Source organism: Eptatretus burgeri, chromosome 2 (genome assembly GCF_056783735.1).
Source record: "Eptatretus burgeri isolate ZD-2024b chromosome 2, Ebu_testis_v1, whole genome shotgun sequence".
NCBI lineage: Eukaryota > Metazoa > Chordata > Myxini > Myxiniformes > Myxinidae > Eptatretus > Eptatretus burgeri.
The window spans coordinates 39,880,183-39,901,534 of NC_140962.1; the positions used below are offsets into that span (position 1 = coordinate 39,880,183).

Genomic DNA, 21,352 nt, shown 5'->3' on the forward strand with positions numbered 1-21,352 from the left:
CACTTCTCGGCTTTGTGTATTCCAGATTAAATCCTTTTGAATACATATGTAGTATATACCGGAGTGTCTCCAATCATGGTGGGGCGTACGATTTTTTTTTGAAAAATCAAAGTGGGGCGTGGGACAAAAAAGGTTGAGAAACACTGGTCTCGGGTGTCCAGTGAACAGCGCACTTGATGACCGGAAGAGGGAGGACCATAATCACTCGGCACAATGAACTTAACTGTTGCGCGGGATTACATGGGTTAATCATATTCGAAATATTGTTTTATTACCAGAATTATTGGTAATAACAAAGATCTATCAAAAAAAAAAATATCGAGGTGACAAGTGGGCATTATAGATTCTGATAGATCAATGAAACTTAAAAAAGAACAACAACAACAACAATAAAGAGGAAGAAGATTGCGAGGTGATTGATGGTCACCTGATCCATGAAGGAAGTTGTAGTTTCCAGTTTGTAATCGGATTATTTTCCGTACTTACTCCAACCAAGGTTCTTATATGTTGTTTCGCTTTCGAAGTCTTTGCTGTTTGATGTGGCGAGGTAAACGTGGTGTCGTGTCTCGCATGTCGCCGCGAATTAATCAAGATACATTTATAGATTGTTCTACACATGGAATCGTGTGCGCGAGCTGCCATTTGATCTGAGGCTGAGGTAATTCAAACGCAACGAGAACAACAACAACAACAACCAACGAATCAGAATGGCTTTCCAGGTCTTGCGTTTTGTTCACTGTATCATCTGCATCTGTCTCCTACCCACGGTAATAAAGATTTTATATTTGAAATGGGGAAAGCGCTCCTTTGTTTACTCGTAGCACCTTCGGCAGTTTGACAGCTTGGCTGAATACCCCCCCCAAACAGGCTTTTAGTGCGTGTTCGATTCCCGACGTGGTCGATCTATGGATCAAAAATACAATTAAATGTACTCGATGATCGGGTGCCAGCAGGAGGCGCTGCATCGCTGAGCACGCTTTCCTTCGGACGCCCATTGGACTACTCCCCCAACTAAATTTACGTTGATGACGTAATAAATACCCTTGAAAAGGATAGGCGATTGTGTGCGAGTGACTTGGACAAATTGAATAAATTTTTTTTTTCTAGTAACTTGGTTTCGGTTTGGGGTATAATACACACCACCTGCACTAGTTTGGAGTGCTTGAGAGGGAGCACAATGCAAGTTGGGCCAAAGAGCCAAACCATTGTGTCCATCTCTAAGTAAATTATGTCAGCCTGGTGTTGGCTTAGTGGTGAGGGTGGTGGCTGGGGATCCTTGGGTCCTGAGTTCAAGCCCCTTTGGGCCGCTGTATTCAAATAGACCAGGAGGTTGACTCAGCCTGTCATCCTTCCGAAGTCTGCAAAATGAGCACCAGTACACTGGTAAGGGGGACACTGCATCAGCAGCATTGCCGCTTCCCAACCAATGATGCAACCAGCAGCCACAGGTTGCACGAGAAGGAGAGGGAGAGGGAGAGAAAAAAAAAATATATGTTATCTTTCTAACCACTGACTGACTCACTGACTGATATTAAAGTGACTCACTGACTAACCAGCAGATAACCAGCAATACATCAGCGGTACAGCCAAGGTGGATGGAGGGGGAGGGGAGAAAAACAATGACTGAGAAAGGAAGGGGTGGGCTTGATGAGGATGATGAAGCCTTGGAGAAGGATCGTGATTGAAGGTGGTGAACAATCATTTTGAAACCCTTGAGTAAGAGTGAGATTGAACAGACTGAGGAAGTTGGTTCCACAGGTGGAGAAAAATAGAGGAACGAATGAATGGAATCTGCGTCCCTCCACTTCATGTCCCCCTCTTTCTGAATCCCCCTCACCCCACCCACTCGAACCTTCCACCGCACTCATCCACTCAAACCTTTCCCCTCAAAGCCTACTCCTCACTCAGCTCCAAAAAAAGCCTCCTTCCCCATCCTGCACCCTCACAACACCTCCTCCCCTTTCTCTAACTGTGTGAACTTCAAACATCTGAGGTTTTCGCTCCAACTTGACAGGTATCTCAATCCAGGCTGCCACTGACAAACCGGGCATTATCTGTTGAACAGAATCCTAACTCCCATATGACGTCCCGGTCTCCTTCGTGACTTGCCCTGGCTATTGTCTCCTTTGATTTGATAGGCTCGAACCCCACCCTGGTGGTGGAGTTGCACTTTACATCAAGAACTCAGTTTCTCACTGCCCTTGTACTGATCTTACACCTCCCAACCCCCAGGAGTATCTTTGGCTGTGACTTTCTCTCCACTCCACCTCTTGTTAATCTCTGTGTTGTAGCATGCTCCAAACAGTGATGTCTCCCTCTCCCCCTCCCCCTCCCCCTCCCTTTCCCTCTCTCTCCCTCCCCATGGGACATCTTTTAACCATTCATCCCAACGCCCTCTTTCCCCATATGTAGTGATTTCAATGATCACCATGCAACTTGGCTGGGTATTGGTACCTCCATCACCAGCCATGGCACTTCGGCAAAGGACTTCTGTGACTCCATGGGATCTTTCTTGGGCAAACCACATTTCAAAGTTGGCCTCCAAAGCCAGTTGCCGACTGGGCATCCTGTGTCGTACAAAGTCTTTACTTGGCACACATGAACTCCTATGCACCCACAAGGCCTTCATCAGCAACTTGAAGGAGTGCTGCTTTCTCCTCTGGGCTGGTGCCCCTGCCTCACACCTTTCTTAGCTTGATGCTGTGGAAACCAAGGCCTTCAAGATTATTGGAATCTCCCACGATGAAGCTGAGTCTATGGGTCTATCACTTTCCCATCGCAGACAGGTCGGTATTCTCTCTGTCTTCTCCCTCCTCTTTTCTGGTCTTGCACCCTCTGCTCTTTCTGTGCTCTGTCCCCCACAGGTTTCTGCAAGGCGCACACGGTGTACCATCAACCCACTTCTGGTGAACTGCTAAAATATCAAGAATCACTGCTCACCTTCACTCTTTCATTCCTCTGTTTTTTTTTTCCACCGCTGGAACAAACTATCACGCTCTCTTCAATACCACTCTTCCCTCCAGGTATTCAAAACAGCTATTCACCACCACCTCATATCTTCCCCCATCCAAAACCATGACCTTTTTTACCCCCATTAATCCACCCCAAACCTACCTCCTTCAAATTCCCTGCTTTCTTTTCTGAAAGTCCCTGTAATGTCCATCTTTGATACCCCATGTACCCCCACCCCATCCCTCTCCCTTCCACAGATCTCCTAATATCTCTGTTCCCGACTGTCTTCTGCATCCCCCTCTCGCCCCTTTTGTCTCCTACTCCCTTTGTTATATGTTCTGTGTGTTAGCTCTTATGTGAGCCTTGACACTATATACGAAAAAAAAGACGATATTTCACTTCAGGTTTTGAGGAGAGCATTTAATGCATTGAAAGACTCCAGATTCTTCTTCCTTTTGCAAATCCTTACAATAATTGACGGACCGGTGTTTGTGTGTTTGTTTGTTGTGCTACTCCTTCTATAGTTCTGGGCTGATTACATCCAGACTTGCTCCACAGGATCAGCATAACCACAATTAGTGTATAGGGGTGTTTATATCTTTGTCGGTGGTCTGGGGGCGGGGAGGTGGGGGTGGAGGCGCAAATTCTCTTGTGTAAATGTGCATCGTGTAGCACTGCCTCCAGGTGGGGGAGGGTATCACAAGTCTCCACCATTAATCGTACAGTACTGTACAGTATTCCTGTCCCCACGTTTTCCAGTGCTGTGAGGTGTTTTCAATTATCAGCAGTGAGTATGTTTTTGCTTTATGCACGTAACCCAGGTCATTATGTTTTGTGTACATACAGAGCTGTCCGTTGCCTATACACTGCCTAAATAAAGGTATGCGCCAGAAGAACGTGTTACATGCTGGGAACAAGATTGCCCACAGGGCAGGTACTCTGCTAGTAAGGTGTAATTATCCAGCTGAGTGTTTTGCATCATTATGTTGCTATAAGATGAGGTTTGGACCACTAAGTGTTGCATGATTTGGGAGATAGCATGGTGAATTTATATTTGTTTGTACTTTTTCTGGAGTCAACATACTGTGCCATCAATTTTCACCAATTTTCCAACACCACTTGAGATTATGCACCTCCAAACTTGAGTTCAGATTATGCACCTCCAAACTTGAGTTGAACCTCCTTCCTCCATGCTTAATTGTTGACTTTAAGCAAGGTCTTATTTAAGTTTCAGTTTTTTTGTGGTTTCACATACCGTCTTCAATTAGATCCAAATAACTGAAACTTTGACTCATTTGGCCAAAGCACCTTTGACCATTGTTCCATTGTCCAGTTTCTGTGTTCTTGTGCATATTTTAGCCTTTTTGTCTTGTTCCCCTTTCTTAACAGAGCTTTAATTTTTTTACTGCAACACATCCTTTAAATCCTGATTTCAAAAGTGAAAATCGAGTGATACAAGCTATTTTACTCAACGTTTCCCTTCTTTGTGTGGAAACACAATTCTATGGCAATCTTCGACTGAAGTTTTAACCATTTTATTTTAAGGAAACAGTTAATGTGAATAGATCTGTATTCTGCAGTATGGAAATTGGGCTTTTAGCTTTATTGATGTGTGGAGAGGAACACCAGATGATAATGATGAGGAACACCTAACAATAAGTCATCAATTTTGATCTGATTGGTAAACGTAATTGATTAGCTTCGACAACACTTCATTTTTTGCTGCTCAAGTATAGTTTACTTTGAGTTGTGATCATAAGTTTTTAAAGATGCTGATCAATGTGAATTAAAGATTGTGAAACAACAAGCTTGGTTTCTTCTCTCCCAAACTAAGGTGTATGAATAACAGTCGACGTTATAATTGTAGAAATCACAAGTGGAGGCTTTGAGTAAATCGTTAATGCTCATAACATACATATATTTTAAATCCTGAATGTGTCTCATATTTTTGCACATCTGTGTGGGCCTATACAGTGTATAATTATCTTATCATCTCACTGACCTCTGCCCCCTTTCTTCTCTGTCACCCATTCACTCACACTGTGATGGCCTTGTCTCCCTGTTTACATTTGATCCTCCGTCAATCTGTGAACCTGCCGTCCTCCGTCGTTTAACTGAACCATAGTCCGCTATTTCAAAACACAATCTTTTCAAAATAATAATAATAATAAAGGGAGGAAGAGATCTGCAAGGTCTGTGGAGAACTCAGAGGTTACCAACCTATCAATCAATTTCTGATCCTTGAGATTCTATCGATCTTCAGGATTTAGAATATTTACATTTGTAAGCCGCATACTTTTTAATTTTGATTTTGTTTCCCCGAAGCTGAACAGCAACTGGGGTTTCTCTCTTTAGCTGGTGGGGATAACGGGAATTATGAGCAAAGCCACCACACCACTCGTTCAAAAGCATTAATTTATAGAGCGAAATAAACATTTATTGTGCAGGGAACTGGTTCATATATTAAGCTTTTCCTTTAGATTCATTTAATGTTAAATTATTATCAAAAATGTAATAATAATGAATCAGGTGTGCACCTGAATTAAATTATTTTATGGCCCAGAATATAATCATGTTTCTTGCTTACTGAATTATTAGGGTCCCAAAATGTAATCGGTGTGTTTCGAGTCTATACCAGTATGAGTATTTCGTACTATTATGAGCTAGCCTAATAGGCGAGAGAAATGAGGAACTAAACTATTTGACAAGGTGACCAAAGGCCATGTGAAAGAAGTTTCATTGTTCAAAATATATTTTGGTGTTACGCAGGTTTCAAAGTATACACCGAACCAATTTTGTGTAACAAGAGACATCGGCTCCATATGTGAGTGGCCAAGGGGGGAGGAAGAAGGGGGCATGGGGGAGGGGGGGGTTGGCTACGTTAGTCTGTCAAGGATGTGATGAGCATCAAATGCCTCAAGGACGTCGGGTTTCCTCGAAATCCTTTTCAGTCTCGTGTTAAACAACACTAGCAACTGTTTAAAGAGGTAATCATCCGTTGGACGGAATTGACTGAATAGTTTGTGGTTATAATAATTTTAACTTCCAGACAAAATTCAATTTATGCAATCTGCTGTAAATGTAAAGGCATTGCCATTTCTTGTCATTTTCTGTAGGATATAGAAACTTGCTATTGTGATAAACTGAATCTTCCTCCTCAACAAAAGTGCATGTTTATCCCGTGTACATGGAACAATGACCCAGGGTTTGAATCGGTGCTGAATATTAACGGAACATTTCTCAAATAAGGAAGCTAATGCAGTATTGTACCAGAAAATCAACAATGCCGAATATTGTAGAAATGAATGAACAACCAAATATATAGTGATTCGGTTCTTTCGAAACCCAAACCTGACATAACTGAAAAAATTAGGGAGACGTCACCAAAGCCCGATTCCGTTGATAGATATGTTAATGAGAATTTGCTATATTTCTGTCTCTTGGGGATTTTTATGTTTCACTTTCGAATTTTTCTTCCTAATTCTCCGATTGTCTTTTAACCATTTTTACAATTCTGTTGTTTTAAAATACATTTTGTGCATCTTTCAGTTTATCACAGTGTGGAACCTATTATCATGCCTTCTTCTATCCTTTCTTTCAGTGGGTACCCACGAGCGCTGAGCGCTCCTTCTCGATCGATTATAATGGTGACTGCTTTCTGAAAGATGGTGAGCCCTTCCGTTATGTCTCTGGGAGTATTCATTACTCACGAGTGCCTCAACCTTACTGGAAGGACCGCCTTATGAAGATGTACATGGCCGGCTTGAACACCATCCAGACGTGAGTTCTCACACAAGGTGTTGAGCAATGATCTATGAATGATTGTGTAGGGAATTGGTGGATGATGTGTAATAAAGTCAAAAGAATAACCGATAATTTGATAATAATTAGAGGTCCAGAGAAACGTTTCTAGACTCGAACCATTCCTGAACTGGTTGACACTCTGATGCAGGATATTCAACTGAAGGTGCATGAATTCGAAATTTGATCAGGGTACCAGCGATAACACTTCCTCTTTGTGAAAACACAGTGGGATCCTCAACATACACCAACAACCAGTGCTGGCAGACAAGTTCTTCAGCTTAACATCCATCCGCCTTCCATGTGAAGCACCATGGTGGTAGTTTATACCTGGGCTGAGATTCTAACCCATGCTAGACAGCTCAGAGGCAAGTATGCATACCTTTAGGGTATCCTGCAAGCCTAGAGGCAGAAAAGATGCACGACTGATTACCTGAGGGTCAACATGAAGTTTGAATACATTAAACTGGTACATCTCAGCATCAATGTGAAATTTGGCTGATGCTGATGTGGTTCTTGCAGTTGTTGATGCTCTTTTGTTTTTTTGAAACTCAAAGCCACATCATAAAACTCAGAATTTCAACACAAGGTAAACACCCATCACATAGTTAAGGACAATAAACACAAATAAAACCCAAGTAATAATCTCCAATGTTTGTCTGTCTGTGAGCACGATATCTAAAAAAAGTTTGAGACTGATTCGGACAAAACTTTGCGGGCAAGTTGGGTGTGTGACAAGGCCGAACTGATTCGATGTTGGTGAAGATCCAGATCTGGATACTAGATCTTTAAAGTGATTCTTCACCATTGAGAGATGGGTCTTAAAAACTATGTATAGCATGATATTTCAAGAAGTTGTGGATGAGTTACGTCAAAAGTAGGTGAATGAGTTGGGTAAGTGACAAGAACAAGCCGATTCTATTTTGGTTCAGGTCCGGATGCCGATCTGGCTTTTCAGTGGGCTACAAATGGTAAATTGTTCAGCCTGGTGGAGGTATGCACTCTACCGAGTACCGTTCGACTTTATTAATGGGATGCACAGCTACCAAACCCACCAATCACCCTTGCCTGCACTCTAACAAATTGGATGAATAACACAATCTTCTCGTTGCTGAAAAACTGTACCAATCTGTTAGCTCTCAAGTACTGTCTTGGTGCATTGACAGCAAGAACAGCCAGCTGTTTAATATCATTTTCAAGGGGACATCAAGCTGCACTGTCATGCTGAGAGACCATTGTAAGTGTGCTAAATAAAGGTGCAATGATTTTTATCAACTTGGCCATGCTGTTCCTAGTTTATATTCAGCTTAGTAACAAGATCAGGTCAGACAAAACCCGGGCAAACATCACGAAGACTGGACCCAAATATGTCACGTGGAAAATCCTTTGCGGTTACTTTGTTTCATTTTATTGTCTTGATTACGTTATGTTCACGTAATTTTATACAATATTAAAAATATACACAAACATCCCTACGTGACCCTGTGCCTTGGAGACCTTCCCCTTCTTAATATGGAATTGTCATTCTGGCCATGTAGTAAGAAGGGTCTGGGTTCATTCTCAGAAGGATAGAAAAATAATAATAGTACTTCATTCAAAGAGGTCATCATGAATACTGTTCGAACTAGACTACTTGCATCTTCCCCTCTTTATGAGCATGCGCTTCCATCGAGATGCGATGAAACAAAAATTTTCTGCTACAAACCTTGTTTTAACAACTTAAGATTGTAATGCAACAAAATGAAGGGTTTGATAGTTTAACACAAATGAGTACAACATATAGAAAAATAAAATTTGAATAGGATTGTAAATGAAGCAACAACATTGTTAAAATTAATTTTCCATTTGCACAGACATAGTTTAATTGTTTCGTGGAAAAAAATATCTTTATTAATCTGTTATGATCTTTATTTATTAGCCTCACCCATTCTCCAAGGGATGGGTGAGGGTATTGGAATTGGCTTATGTGAGAGTGAGTGAGTGTGTGAGTCCACACGAAGATATGTTTTGATATTTAATTTTTATTCATTCTCAGATGTACTGTAATCTATATACCTTGGCGAGGCTTTGTTGTTTAATTGTCTGTCTTGTTTTTATATGCATTAATTTGAGTATTGTATTTAGTAAATACATTAAGTAAATGTATTTAGGGAATTTAAGACGAAGGTTGTTTTCTCTTGTCTCACCATTGAGTATAATTAACACACTGCACATTTGAATCACTGTGGATGTGGAGTGATTTCCAGGTGTTGTGCTTTCTTTTTGTGATCAACCAAGTTTACAGGTGATTTTGTGAAAGCAGACAGTGCTTGTTTGAGAATTGATGGAGACTTGATGGAGGTCATGATTGTCAGATTAAATTCCATAAACCGAATTTTTCATGAGTTTTCCAAAGAATAAGTTGATCTCTCATGTCCCACCACCCTTCCCATCAACAACACCTGAGGGGTGTCACCATAGATCATGGCTTATCGATGCACATCCAGCTTAAGACTCACAAAATGATGAATATTCGCTAGGACGAACAGCAACATCAGTCAGATAATATTAATATCATCGTCGGGCAGACTCGCCATTGCTATCAACAACCAACCTAATACTCAATTCCTGACCCCTCCCTCAACCTAACACTCCATTCCTGGTCTCTCGCTCCACTTAACACTCCATTCCTGACTCCTCCCTCCACCTAACACTCCATTCCTGACCCTTCCCTCAACATAACACTCTATTCCTCACACTTCCCTCAAGCTTTTATTTCATAAACCATTAATCTTAAGCTCCACACGTAAAACTTATGTTCTCTCATGCTTGTTCCCTTGTCCTTCTAGTTATGTTCCCTGGAACTTTCATGAGAAAAGTCCTGGCATTTACAACTTCACTGGAGACCATAGCCTCTCTTCGTTCCTGCAACTGGCCGGTGATGTTGGCTTGTTAGTCATCTTGCGACCAGGGCCATATATCTGTGCAGAGTGGGACATGGTAAGGTAATCTCTACACATCTTAGTCTAAACTTAGGATTTACTCCACCAATATTTTAAAAGTTCATTTCTTAGGATAGCTAAGGCACTACATTAACTCGCTTACATCGTCATGCTTGGACACTATTCTTATGAGCTTGTGTCTGTCTGTACATGCTAAACTATGATTTGATTATATATTTTTCACTGGGATATAAGGCTCAAAGTGGAGAGAAATTTTGACAGACAAGTTATGGAAGAGATCTTCAGCATTTTCACCATGGTAGAAGGAAGGGAGAGTGAAATGGAAGGAAGGGAGAGTGAAGAAGAGGGAGAATTTGTGTTACAAGAGACATCCGCTCCCTATGGGAGTGGCCAAGGGGGGAGGAAGAAGGCAAAGTAATGAAATCAGCAACACTTGACTTTTGAAATGGCGTGTGAATGATAAATGAGGCCTTTTGTGCATGTGCTGTGTGTGTGTTTACATTGACTCGGTTCTGCTCGAAGGGCACTTTTAACCTGCTGTTGCTAGCATGAAGTCTTCCATTCAAATCGTCCTTTAAACATACTTTTCAGCATTTAGACGAAAGACTGGAAATTTCAAAATGGTTAACCACAATTGTTGTGTTCATAAATGCAAATCGGGCTCATATAAATATCGGAAATACGAGAAATATCCGTGGATGAGAGTTGACGGGTTCATACCATTACTGTTAGTGTTAGTACATTCTAACGGTGACCGTGGTTCTAACAAACCGACACACATATGGACGATTCTCCTTTCACCAATGGATGCAAAAATCGAGTATAATTTCTCTTGTGGCCTCGGAACCAAACAAAAGGTTTATACTTATAACAGCATTCACAGCCCATACAACTCCGACCCCTTCCCCCCGCCCAAACATGATTAATTGTAAATATTGTGGTTTTGGAAAGACCCCAGGGAGTTGCACTCAACACATGAGTTTTGTTTTCAGTGATCCATAGTTTTGATATTTCCATAGCAATTCTGTTCAGTTAGGTTACCCATCCCCTCATATCAGTGGGCAGGGAAATGCATTGCATGTGTGTGCACAGCAGGTTCAAATCCCCTTTGTAATTCTTCCTTGTCTAAATTCCTTCTCTTCTTCTCTCCATTCTAATCTCCCTCTCCATCCCCCTTAACCCCTCTCCTACCCCGCACGATTCTACAGCGCAACCATGCCCATAAAGCAACATGCCTTACAAAACACACACTTTACATGACAAAGCATTACATTACATTGCATTACAAATCAAAGCCAATCAAACCCGAGTGAAATCAATGAGGGAAACTATAGGGCCGACCCTCCGAGCAGCTCTGCAGATGCTGAGGTACATGGCCGACCCTCCGAGCAGCTATGCAGAAGGAAAGGACCAGGTGCGTTCCAATGAGGGAGCGACACGCGAAGGTCAGAGCAGTGGCCTGACCTTCGCTCCTGAAGCCACGCCTCACCCAAGAGCCATAAATGTCCCAGGATTTCAGGAATCAGGGCTGCTACACATCTGGGGAATGACACACGACAAGCTGCACTGCGAGAACAAACTTCTATAGGGATGAACTTCTGCGCAGACCAGCCGGCTGGTGCCATGAGGCACAGGGTGGATGGACAGCAGTCGCTCCCTGGATATGGTGGCCAGACACACTGATTCATGCAATCTTTTATCGCTACTTCTTATTTGTTTACTTGAGATGCACAAAGAGCTTCAGTGATTGCCCCTTGACCCATCAGGGTGGGGTTACTGATTCACACCTCACTGTTTCCTCGTGCATACATTACATACACGTGCACCTCTCCCACACATTGCACCACATTGTCCTCTTCCTCTTTTCCTCCCTTCCCACCCCCGCCCCCCTTCACGTTGGGACCCATGTGGCCGGCAGGCTCATGTGCAGGTGAGAAAGGGGTTGAAAACATGCCCCGACTTCTTCCTCTTTCTGTCGACCTTTTTTTTTTTTTAGCTGCGAGGAGTGGTCTGTGCCTGTAATCTGGCTATTCAGAGGCTGGGGTTGGGGGATTGCTTGAGGACAGGAGCTCTGCATGGTGCCATGCTAATAGACTGGAAAGAGCAGCCTGGCTGATATGGCGGCGCCCAACCCTGATTGTCAGGTCAGGCCAGAACAGATCTGTAACTTGCTATGGGTAACATGTAAACCCATACTAGCCTGTTCATGGTCAAGTGTTGGCGACAAAACTGGCTCCCCCCATTATATCCCCCTGGTGTGGAGGGTGTATGGATATGGACACCCAGCAGGATTGAATACAAAACCTGCCAAAGGGTGGAGATGCTCCTTGTGAGCCAACGGCCATCCATAATCTGGTGCCAACTGTGGCTGTGGACATCTTCCAGCAGTTGGTTACCTTCCCAAGGAAGTTGGTAGCAGTATTTCCACTCCGGCCACTACAAAACACTTCACTCTGCAAAACACACTGTAGTGTGTCAGGGTAGTGCTGAGGTGTCATTCACCAAATGGCGGTCTCCATGGGCTAACCTGAGACGGTCCCTTCAGGTGGGTGCCTGGAATGTCCTATCCCGAAGAGATGGGGATGGTGAGATGGAGGCCCCTGGAGTGCCGGCAGAAAGTGGAGGGAGTGAAGTGCTCTCAATGTATGTATGTATTTCCTAAATTGGTGAGGCACCGATGTTGTGTTTTATTGATAAGGCCAAATGCAAAATGGGTTCTTTTACGTGCTCGGGGTTAAGACTGTTCTCTGTGACACTGCTATCGGATTGTGAATAACTGCCCTTGCTAATCATCTCTAAACTTTCCAAACCTGCTCAATCGTCTGTTTCCTCCATTGCTTAGACATAGTATGTCATTAGTTGATGGGAAGTTGTCCCCCACTGGTTCACTATAGTCAGATTAGCCGATGTCCCATTTACAGGCACGCTTGGCCACATCGAATTGGTAGATTAGGGTTGGGGTGTCGAGAGCACGGTTCCCTATCAGGTCAGGTATGGGAGCATGTGCCAGAACAGCGCGTCGCTGCGTCCACTTTCCAACGGTACTCCAGGGGCCTCCATCTGGCCATCCCCCAGGCAGACGCCAGGACCATCCCCATCTCCTTGAGATACCGGTCAACCTGCTGCAACCATGAGGCACGTGGTCAGCCCATTGGCCTCCTCCACTCACGAGACTCCTTCGCTGAGAGAATCTAGTGAGCAGGATCAGTGTCAGGAAACGAGCCACATGTCCTTACAGCCGCAACTGACGCTCACGGACTATGCAGGTAACAAATCTCATCTGAGTCTCTCTCAGCAACCTCTCGTTGGACACAAAATCCCACCAGTGATAGCCAAGGATTCTCCGAAGAGACCTGGTACCAAAGGAATTAAGTCTCCGTCTCAGATCCTTGGTCAGAGTCCAAGTCTCGCATCCATCGAGCAAGACTGGAAGCACCAAGGACCTGAAGACTCGGACTTTCGTCCTCCTGCACAGGTACCCGCAGCGCCACACCCCATGATCCAGTGAATCCATGACTCCCCAGGCCCGACCCAGATGTCTATTGACCTCTGACTCACAGCCAGCAGAGACATGAATATCACTGCCAAGGTAAGTGAATATCTCCACGACCTCAACATCCTCACCACAAACAGTCACAGACAGGACAGCAGCATCCAAGATGTCATTGAAAGCCTGGATCTTAGTTTTGACCCAAGAAACCCGAAATCCCAGCGGCTCCGACTCCTCATTCAACACCTCGAGGGCCCACAAAAGGATCTCCAGAGTCTCCACAAAGATGACTGCATCATCTGTGAAAAATCAAGGTCCGAGATCTTGACATTCCCAAACGATGCACCGCAGCTTGATCTCTCTGACATCCTCCTTATAATCCAGTCCATACAAGTGCTGAAAAGTGTGGGGGCCAGCACACACCCCTGACGAATTCCAGGAACAATTGGAAATAAGTCAGAGATGGTACCACCATATTTCACAGCACTCTCAGTACCAGAGTAGAGTTCAGACATCAGATCGATCAGTTTTGGTGGCACCCCACGAAGACCAAGAATCCTCCAGAGGGCATCCCGATTCACTGAATCGAACGCATCACACAGATCAACATAGGCTGCAAGCAGCCCCTGCCGAAACTCTCGTCTGCGTTCGGTGAGGACCCGAAGAGCAAGGATACGGTCAATCGTTAACCTCTTTGGTGTAAAGTCTGACTGCTCTGGACACTGGTGCTCAAGCAGATGGTGGTGAACCAGATCAAGAATTATCCGAGCAAAGACCTTGCCCGGCACTGAGAGCAGCGTCACCCCTCGGTAGTTGTTGCAGTCTTGGCGATCACCCTTCTCTTTCCAGAGAGGGACAACAAGGGCCCTCTTCAAATCAGTTGGGATGATGCCTGTGTTCCAGGCAGAGCACAAAACTGCATGCAACGACACGAGTGCAGCATTTCCACCAGCCTTGAGAAGCTCAGCATGGATGCCATAGATCCCTGGAGCTTTACCCCATTTCAACCGGTTCACCGCAGCCCGTGTTTCCACAAGTGAAGATGGACCACAGTTGATGGGAGGGTCAGCAACAGAGATTGTAACACCCTTGACGTCCAACTTGACAGCTGGTGGAGCAGCCTGGTACAACCGCTCAAAGTAACCGGCCCAGCGGGCCTTCACTTCAGACTCCTCTGTCAAGAGCCTACCACTCTCTGCTCTAACTGCAGTGCTCCGAGGGATGGGCTTGGATGAACGCAATGGGTGAATTCCCCTGTAAGCGGGACGAGAATCACCTGTCCACAGGTGATGCTCTACCCCCTCACAGATTCCTCGCACCTAGGCCTCCTTGTCCACCCTTAGCGCACGTACAGTTTTATGCCCCAGCTCCCTGAACAGCTCAGCTCTGCCATTCAGCCTGGCCCTGCGGCTCTGGTCAATGGTATCCAGTGTCCCTTGAGAGACAAAATTCTTCTTTGCCCTGCGGTAAGTTCCAAGACATCGACCGGAAACATCAAGGACGGTGGTCTTGAAGGCACTCCACAACACTTCAGGACCCCTCAAAGCACGCAGATTCCTCAAATGTCCACTCAGCCTGTTCGCAAACTCCTCAGCTACTCTCTCATCCTTGAGCTTGCCAACATCCAGCCTAGGCTGGGATGGTACCATTCTCCCGGATTTAAGGTGCAGCTTTAGAGTTGCCACAACATGCCGGTGGTCAATATTGAGGAACTGAGCACTCCAGTAGACCCTGCAGTTCTGGATCATCCTCCAGTGACCATCAACGAGGACATGGTCAATCTCCTTTGCCACACCGCCAGCGTTGGAATACCAAGTCCAGCGATGAGCTTGTGGGCGCTGAAACCATGAACCAGCCACCCTAAGTCCATGACTTCTTGCAAAGTCAAGAAACTTAGTGCTATTCTGGTTCATAGTTCCTGACCCATGGGGACCAACACTTGTCTCATAACCATCCCTATCAGTTCCAGTCGTGCATTGAAATCCCCCAAGACTAGAAGTATATCTCGTCTGGGGCACTGATCAACCACACACTCGAGCGTGGCATAGAATGCATCTTTCACGGTGAGATCACTCACCTCAGTCAGAGCATAGACAGAGACCAGGGAAATGACACCTAAGGAGTGACGAATCCTTAGTCTCATAATACGCTCGTTGACCGGTGTAACCTCAATTATCATTGGGGTCAGCTTATTGTACACAGCTACAGTAACTCCTTGAGTATGGTAACCATCAGAGCGACCAGCCCAATAGTAGATGTAACCACCCACCATTATCTCGCCGCAATCCGGTCTCCGAACCTCAGAGAGTGCTGCAATACCGATGTCCAAACGCTTGAGCTCAGATGATAACAGAGACAGGTGATCATCCTCTCTTAAGGGGCTGTCACACCTTGACGTTTTAGCCAGGGTATGGCAACGTATCAAAATGTATGTAAAATGCTGGCGTACGCTGAACTATTGATGGTTTTAAAAAAAAGTTTTTGGCGTATTCTTAACGAGTTGGAGGTATGCATAACATATTAGTAACGTACACAGAACGTTTCGATAACTTATAGATAACTTATACCAACGAATGCTTAGCGTGTTGTCGGTGTTCACAACGTATGCCCAACGATAGTCTAACGTATGCATAGCGCGGCAGCGTATCGCCGACGATCACGTGGTGTAGCCTATTAATAGGCTGCCGCTCGACGATTCAAATCATAACCCCACTAGACATCGAAGTGTCAAGGCCCTGTCACACCTTGACATTTTAGCTAGCGTATGCCGACGTATGAAAAATTTGTCGAATATGCTGGCACACGTTGAATACCTTATGGGTAAGTTTTGTATACGTTAAGAGCAACGCTGAAGCATGCTGGCATATGTCGTAGTACGCCGAGCACAGCATGCTCAAAATTTTTGGACGTCTGCCAGCGTATGACTCGCACGTTCCGCATACGCTGGCCATAAGTTGTAGGCACATTATGCGATCGTTGACACACGTCGACACACGTTACTTGTAAGTTACTCATAAGTCGAAACACGTCGAGGTAATGTTTAGCGTACCCGAAACATATTTCTAACCGATGAGTAACGTGCTTTGAACCTATGTGTAACGTATCTCCAACGCATATTGATGTATTTAGACGTATTTGACGTCTTCCGGACGACCACAGAACTTACTGAACGTGTTTCTCACTTACAGCTAACTTATAATGGCGTATTGGCAGCGTTTAGGGGAATTGGTATATAAAAATGGGCTTCACATGATTTTATTTTTGTTTTGCTGCGTTTGAGCCTGGGGAGTAACTGCTGCAATATATCAATCTATCTGTCTGGGTTCTTCCCAACATCTTTGTTTCTTTCACACTACTTTATAAAAAAAAAATTCACAATTCTGTCTTCATTCTAATTCTTACTTTTTCTTCTTTTTCATCTCTTTTACTCTATTTCTTTCTTTCGTTATGTGTCTCTCGAAGATGAAGTGAATTTTTGCAGAAAAATTTTCTGTAAGGCTCACTTGGCTGCGTCTGAATGGGTTTGAGGGTTGTGGAGTAGCGGCTGACACCCGAATCCTATCCAGGTTCCTCCTGATAACTGCATCTTTTCTCTTTACCTCTTTGAGCTACTTATTGGTCTTCAGTTTCATTTTGAAGCACCAAGGTTTGGATAGAATGCACCATCTACGATCCTTCAGCCTTTCATGGGTTTATATCATCGGGAGTTTTTGCAGTACGAACTGTAACACGTAAACTTTTTGGAAGAGTTGATCAGGAAGTTTTCCAACTGTTTTGTTTTGCAGAGGTACACCCATTTCTCGCAGCTATGCTGACGAGTACTTTCGGCTTCTTTAAAAAATGTTTCAATCGTTTCGTTCTACAATCTTTACCTGGGAGGTATGATACACGTCCAGGCCACCAATATTTACTTTGTTACTCAGGGTTTCTGCGCATGATCGCTGAACAATGTGAGCGAGATTACCTCATTTCAAAAGTCGCGTATTGTGGTTTTCATTGTTGCTTAGAGTTAACAAGACCACCACTTGTGGCCTTGTAGCAACATTTATACTTGCGTAAAGCAGTCCCTTACAGGATAGTTCAGAAATGTATTTGTTGTGCAGCATTTCTATTAATCCTGCTTTTCTTTTCATATCACCTTCCCAATATAAATCTATGTGAACAGCAGCTGTTGGTGATGTCATGATTAAAAACTTTTCTGTTGATGGAAATCCAGGGATATGTGTATTATGAAACCATTTGCATTGTATTACATGCAGTACCGTGAGTAACAAAATGAGCATTAGATACAGTAATTACCCCGGTTTACTTCTCAAATGCGTTCCTGAAGCTGCGACGAATATCAAAACGACGTAAATCGATGCAATTTTTCTCATAATAATTAATGAAATAAGCGGGGTATGCGTTCCTACTTTCTTGTTCAGATGATCGTCAATCCACAAAGCCAGCAAACATTACGAATCCTCCCATACTTTACTTCACCGTTTCATTCTCTGCTTAGAATTAGATGATAACGGCGTTGCACGTTTTGCACTTTTACGAATTACGTCAGCATTTTTATAGACGGTACACACCGAAGTCGGAGGCAAACTTGATAACCCTGCAACTTCAACCGCACATTCACCATCTCAGTTCACTTCTGAGGTACCACTTTTATGCTGCTTCTTAGCCACAGATGCATCCTTGTCACTTAAAATATGCTAATGAGGCAGGAGGCTTAAGGATTACAGATATTTCACGAAAAACTCCACAAACTGCTATAATATTTGGAAAAGTAGTTTGTATGCCACGAGAGCTAAACAAAGACAACAGAGGGTATGTGTGGTGAATCTGTGTTAATGTTCGCATCTTCATCTGAGTCGGATCCACAACGTTACATTGAATTACTAAAAATACTGAACTCAACACTAATGAACAGCAGTAAACTTAAAAAAAATTATACAAGGTACAATAAGATACAGTGCACGATAAAAAAAAGTCACCAAAATACTGCACATAAATAATATATTGTACTCTGCAGTACACAGCATTTCTTTATGCATGACGCAAACTAGTTCGTTTACAGTGTAGGTGGAGGCGAAGGCTAAGGTGATGGACACGAGAAGGGACGGTTGCTGTCAGCGAATGTAGTTGTGGGTTGATGCGATGCAAATCAGGTAATGGTATTAATAATATGACGACGTATTTGTGAAATGACGTAAAAGGGGGAGATGTAAATTTGGAGTATTACTGTATTTGTTTATCTTTATCACTTAACTTGAACCGGTACAATTGCCACTGTTGGTCTGCTGGTGGAAGTGACACCACGTTACACTAGAATGGCATTTGGATGCACACGCACGGACGCACACAGACCTTACTTCACCCTTCCCTCCATTCCAGAACACATCACAACACACTGTCTATGATCAAGGCTGGTTTGGAGCACTGAAAATGTTGCTGTGTCTCAATATCACAAGTCAGAGATATTTTAATTGCCTTCATCATCGATGATGGCTGATTGCTTTAAGCAGTGAGCTCACTGTTGCCTTCAGTGTCTTGTAATATTTTCACTGTACTCCTTGCCATATGTCATTGGAAAGGATTCACATTTGTCAAGTTTCTGTAAAACTTTGGAAAACTCATTCAACATGTTTAATTTTTATCTTGCCAAAACGAAGTTTTTTGCAAGATATGTTAGTCAGCTTGTATGTTTTTGTTTTTTTTTGTCTGTAATCACGTATAAAAAATTCTGCAGAGCACAGTTATCATTGGAAATTTTTGTAACTTCGCATATCAGAGGCCGAAAGAGGTCCCTTTCAGCGCACAAAATCTTGAAGGTCAAAGGTCAAAGTCACTTTGTCGCAAATCAGGGGAGTCGACGAAACCCTTATTTTTTGAGTAATTTTGATCGGATAGTCTTCAAACTTCATGGGAATATAGTTCATGGTCTGGCGCTCAGCTGATTAATTTTTGGTGGCGATTGGCCTTGACCTTCATATGTTTTTTTATTATTATTTTTTGTCTGTAATCATGTATAAATCACTCTGCAGAGCACAGTTATCATTGGAAATTTTTGTAACTTCGCATATCAGAGGCCTATAGAGGTCCCTTTCAGCGCACAAAATTTTGAAGGTCAAGGTCAAAGGTCAAGGTCACTTTGTCGCAAATCAGGGGAGTCGACGAAACCCTTATTTTTTGAGTAATTTTAATCTAATCGTCTCCAAACTTTATGGGAATGTAGTATATGGTCTGGCGCTCAGCTTATTAGTTTTTTGGTGGCGATTGGCCTTGACCTTCATGGTTAGCACCTGAGGTCAAACATATTTGACCCCAAGGTCAAATTTTCAAGTTTTAGGAACCATATCGTGTAGTACCTCAAATTGAACACCTCGATGAGTGCTTTCTAGATATGTCAAGCTTGAGACATTATGATGTCATTTGGTGACGTTATGAGGTAAACACATATTTTTCATGGTTACTCTGTAGAACGATTCTCATCGGAATCTCTCATAGGCAGATATTCCTCAAGGAGTCGCTCCTGGTGGATAGCAGCTCTGTTCACCTCAGTGTGACCTTAAAGAAGTCACACATGGTCACCTTTTGGAAAGATACGGGTCACCCTGCGGGTGACATTGGTTTATTTTTTCTTTGCTCTGTGTTGCAGGGAGGCCTACCCCATTGGCTCTTGAAGAATTCCTCAATTGCTTTGCGTACATCTGATGAAGGTGATTATTATTAGTAGTAGAGCTTTTTCTGTTGTCTTTCGAATTATCTCCCTGTTCCAGTCCAATCCCATTCTTCCCGACAGTTTTTCAAAGTGGCAGGTCAATGCTGTCTGATGCCGAGTTTTTTTTTCTCCCCACTTCCTTTCCCCATACCTACCTTTTGGCTTTTGTTTTCTTTCAGATCCTGTCCATTTTTTCGTCCAATGTCTGCTCATTACTCACTACCATACTGTCAGTGTATACTTTACCATTCTGCATTTGTCTCTTTCTGTCTCTCCTTGTCACTCTTGCACTTCTATGAGCCTCTTTCGAAATAGAAAAAAAGCATAGTTGGCAAAGGTTTCCTCAATGACTAAAGTTGGTTTAGTGAGCAATACAACAATCGGTTCCATTGTTTTTGTCATACAGGTTATATGATGGCTGTACAGAGATGGATGGGTGTACTATTGCCGGTTGTCAAGCCATTCCTCTATCAGAATGGAGGCCCCATTATCACCGTGCAGGTGGGCTGAGATGGCCTCACAAATACTGCAAGCCAAGGCAGATTATATGAGAGCAGTTGTCAGTTTTTGTGGCTGTTTTGCATCATAATCCAGGTGACATGACATCTCTGTGTATCTTTGTCTTATTTTACTGTTTGTCCGACTATTGTTTCCAGGTGGAAAACGAGTATGGCAGTTATTTCGCCTGTGACCACAGTTACATGAGATCCCTCGTGCAGTTGTTTCGTTTACACTTGGGTCCTGATGTTGTTCTTTTCACCACTGATGGTGCTGGAGCAAGTTATCTAAAGTGTGGCACAATCCAGGGTGCTTACGCCACAGTTGACTTTGGTCCTGGTGCGTTGTTGGACTTGCGGTTTTTATTTTGCGCTTATGTGATTTTGTTTGGTAGAAGTTCTACTCTGGGGACAGTCATTGTCACTGTTCACTTTTATCTTTTCCCCTGTTTGCAGGAGTAAATGTTTCTTCTGCTTTTGCTGTTCAGAGATCTGTGGAACCTCATGGACCAAGGGTGGGTTTTTTTGATGATTGTGAGTTCTGGGTGGGATTTTTTTTGTTACAAAAGAAATTTTGACAGACAGGTTGTGGAAGATATCTTCAGCATTTTGACCAGGGTAGATGTGAGAAAATGGAAGGAAGGGGAGAGTGAAGAAGAGGGAGACCAGGCAGAACATTGCATCACAAATGGGCATTGTTGGTTGTCATGTTTGCAAGTACAAGTTGGTGGATATTAAAGATTAGTTGTGTCTCTCATGAAAGCAGGTGAGTTATCACCAGCATCCTGAACAAATTTAAATTCCTTCACCTTCAGTCGAATGTCAAACTTGGTCAACCGGTTCTTGGAAAACTTGGGACAAAAACTTTCTCCAGCTGACTATTTTGTTGTCGTTGTAGTAGTAGTCGTAGTGTCAAATATTTTTTTATATTTTGGAAATTGGCAGTTATATATATTATTGA

The 21,352-nt window shown here is 43.4% G+C and overlaps 1 protein-coding gene across 6 annotated transcripts in view; it reads left to right on the plus strand.

Annotated features, from left to right (window-relative positions):
* Window positions 1–383: 383 nt before the first annotated feature.
* Window positions 384–21,352, plus strand: part of GLB1 (galactosidase beta 1) — a 65,148-nt gene continuing 44,179 nt past the window's right edge. The window contains exons 1-8 of one of the 6 annotated variants that reach the window (XM_085868301.1): window positions 384–496; window positions 605–767; window positions 6,554–6,732; window positions 9,582–9,732; window positions 19,832–19,892; window positions 20,301–20,395; window positions 20,551–20,731; window positions 20,848–20,906. In XM_085868301.1, the coding sequence (XP_085724427.1) occupies window positions 708–767; window positions 6,554–6,732; window positions 9,582–9,732; window positions 19,832–19,892; window positions 20,301–20,395; window positions 20,551–20,731; window positions 20,848–20,906 (786 nt within the window). In that variant the 5' untranslated portion in view covers window positions 384–496; window positions 605–707. Of the gene's footprint in view, window positions 768–3,798; window positions 3,887–6,553; window positions 6,733–9,581; window positions 9,733–17,010; window positions 17,065–19,831; window positions 19,893–20,300; window positions 20,396–20,550; window positions 20,732–20,847; window positions 20,907–21,352 lie in introns of those variants that run through there. The other 5 variants (XM_085868329.1, XM_085868310.1, XM_085868318.1 and 2 more) reach the window with 5 other exon arrangements.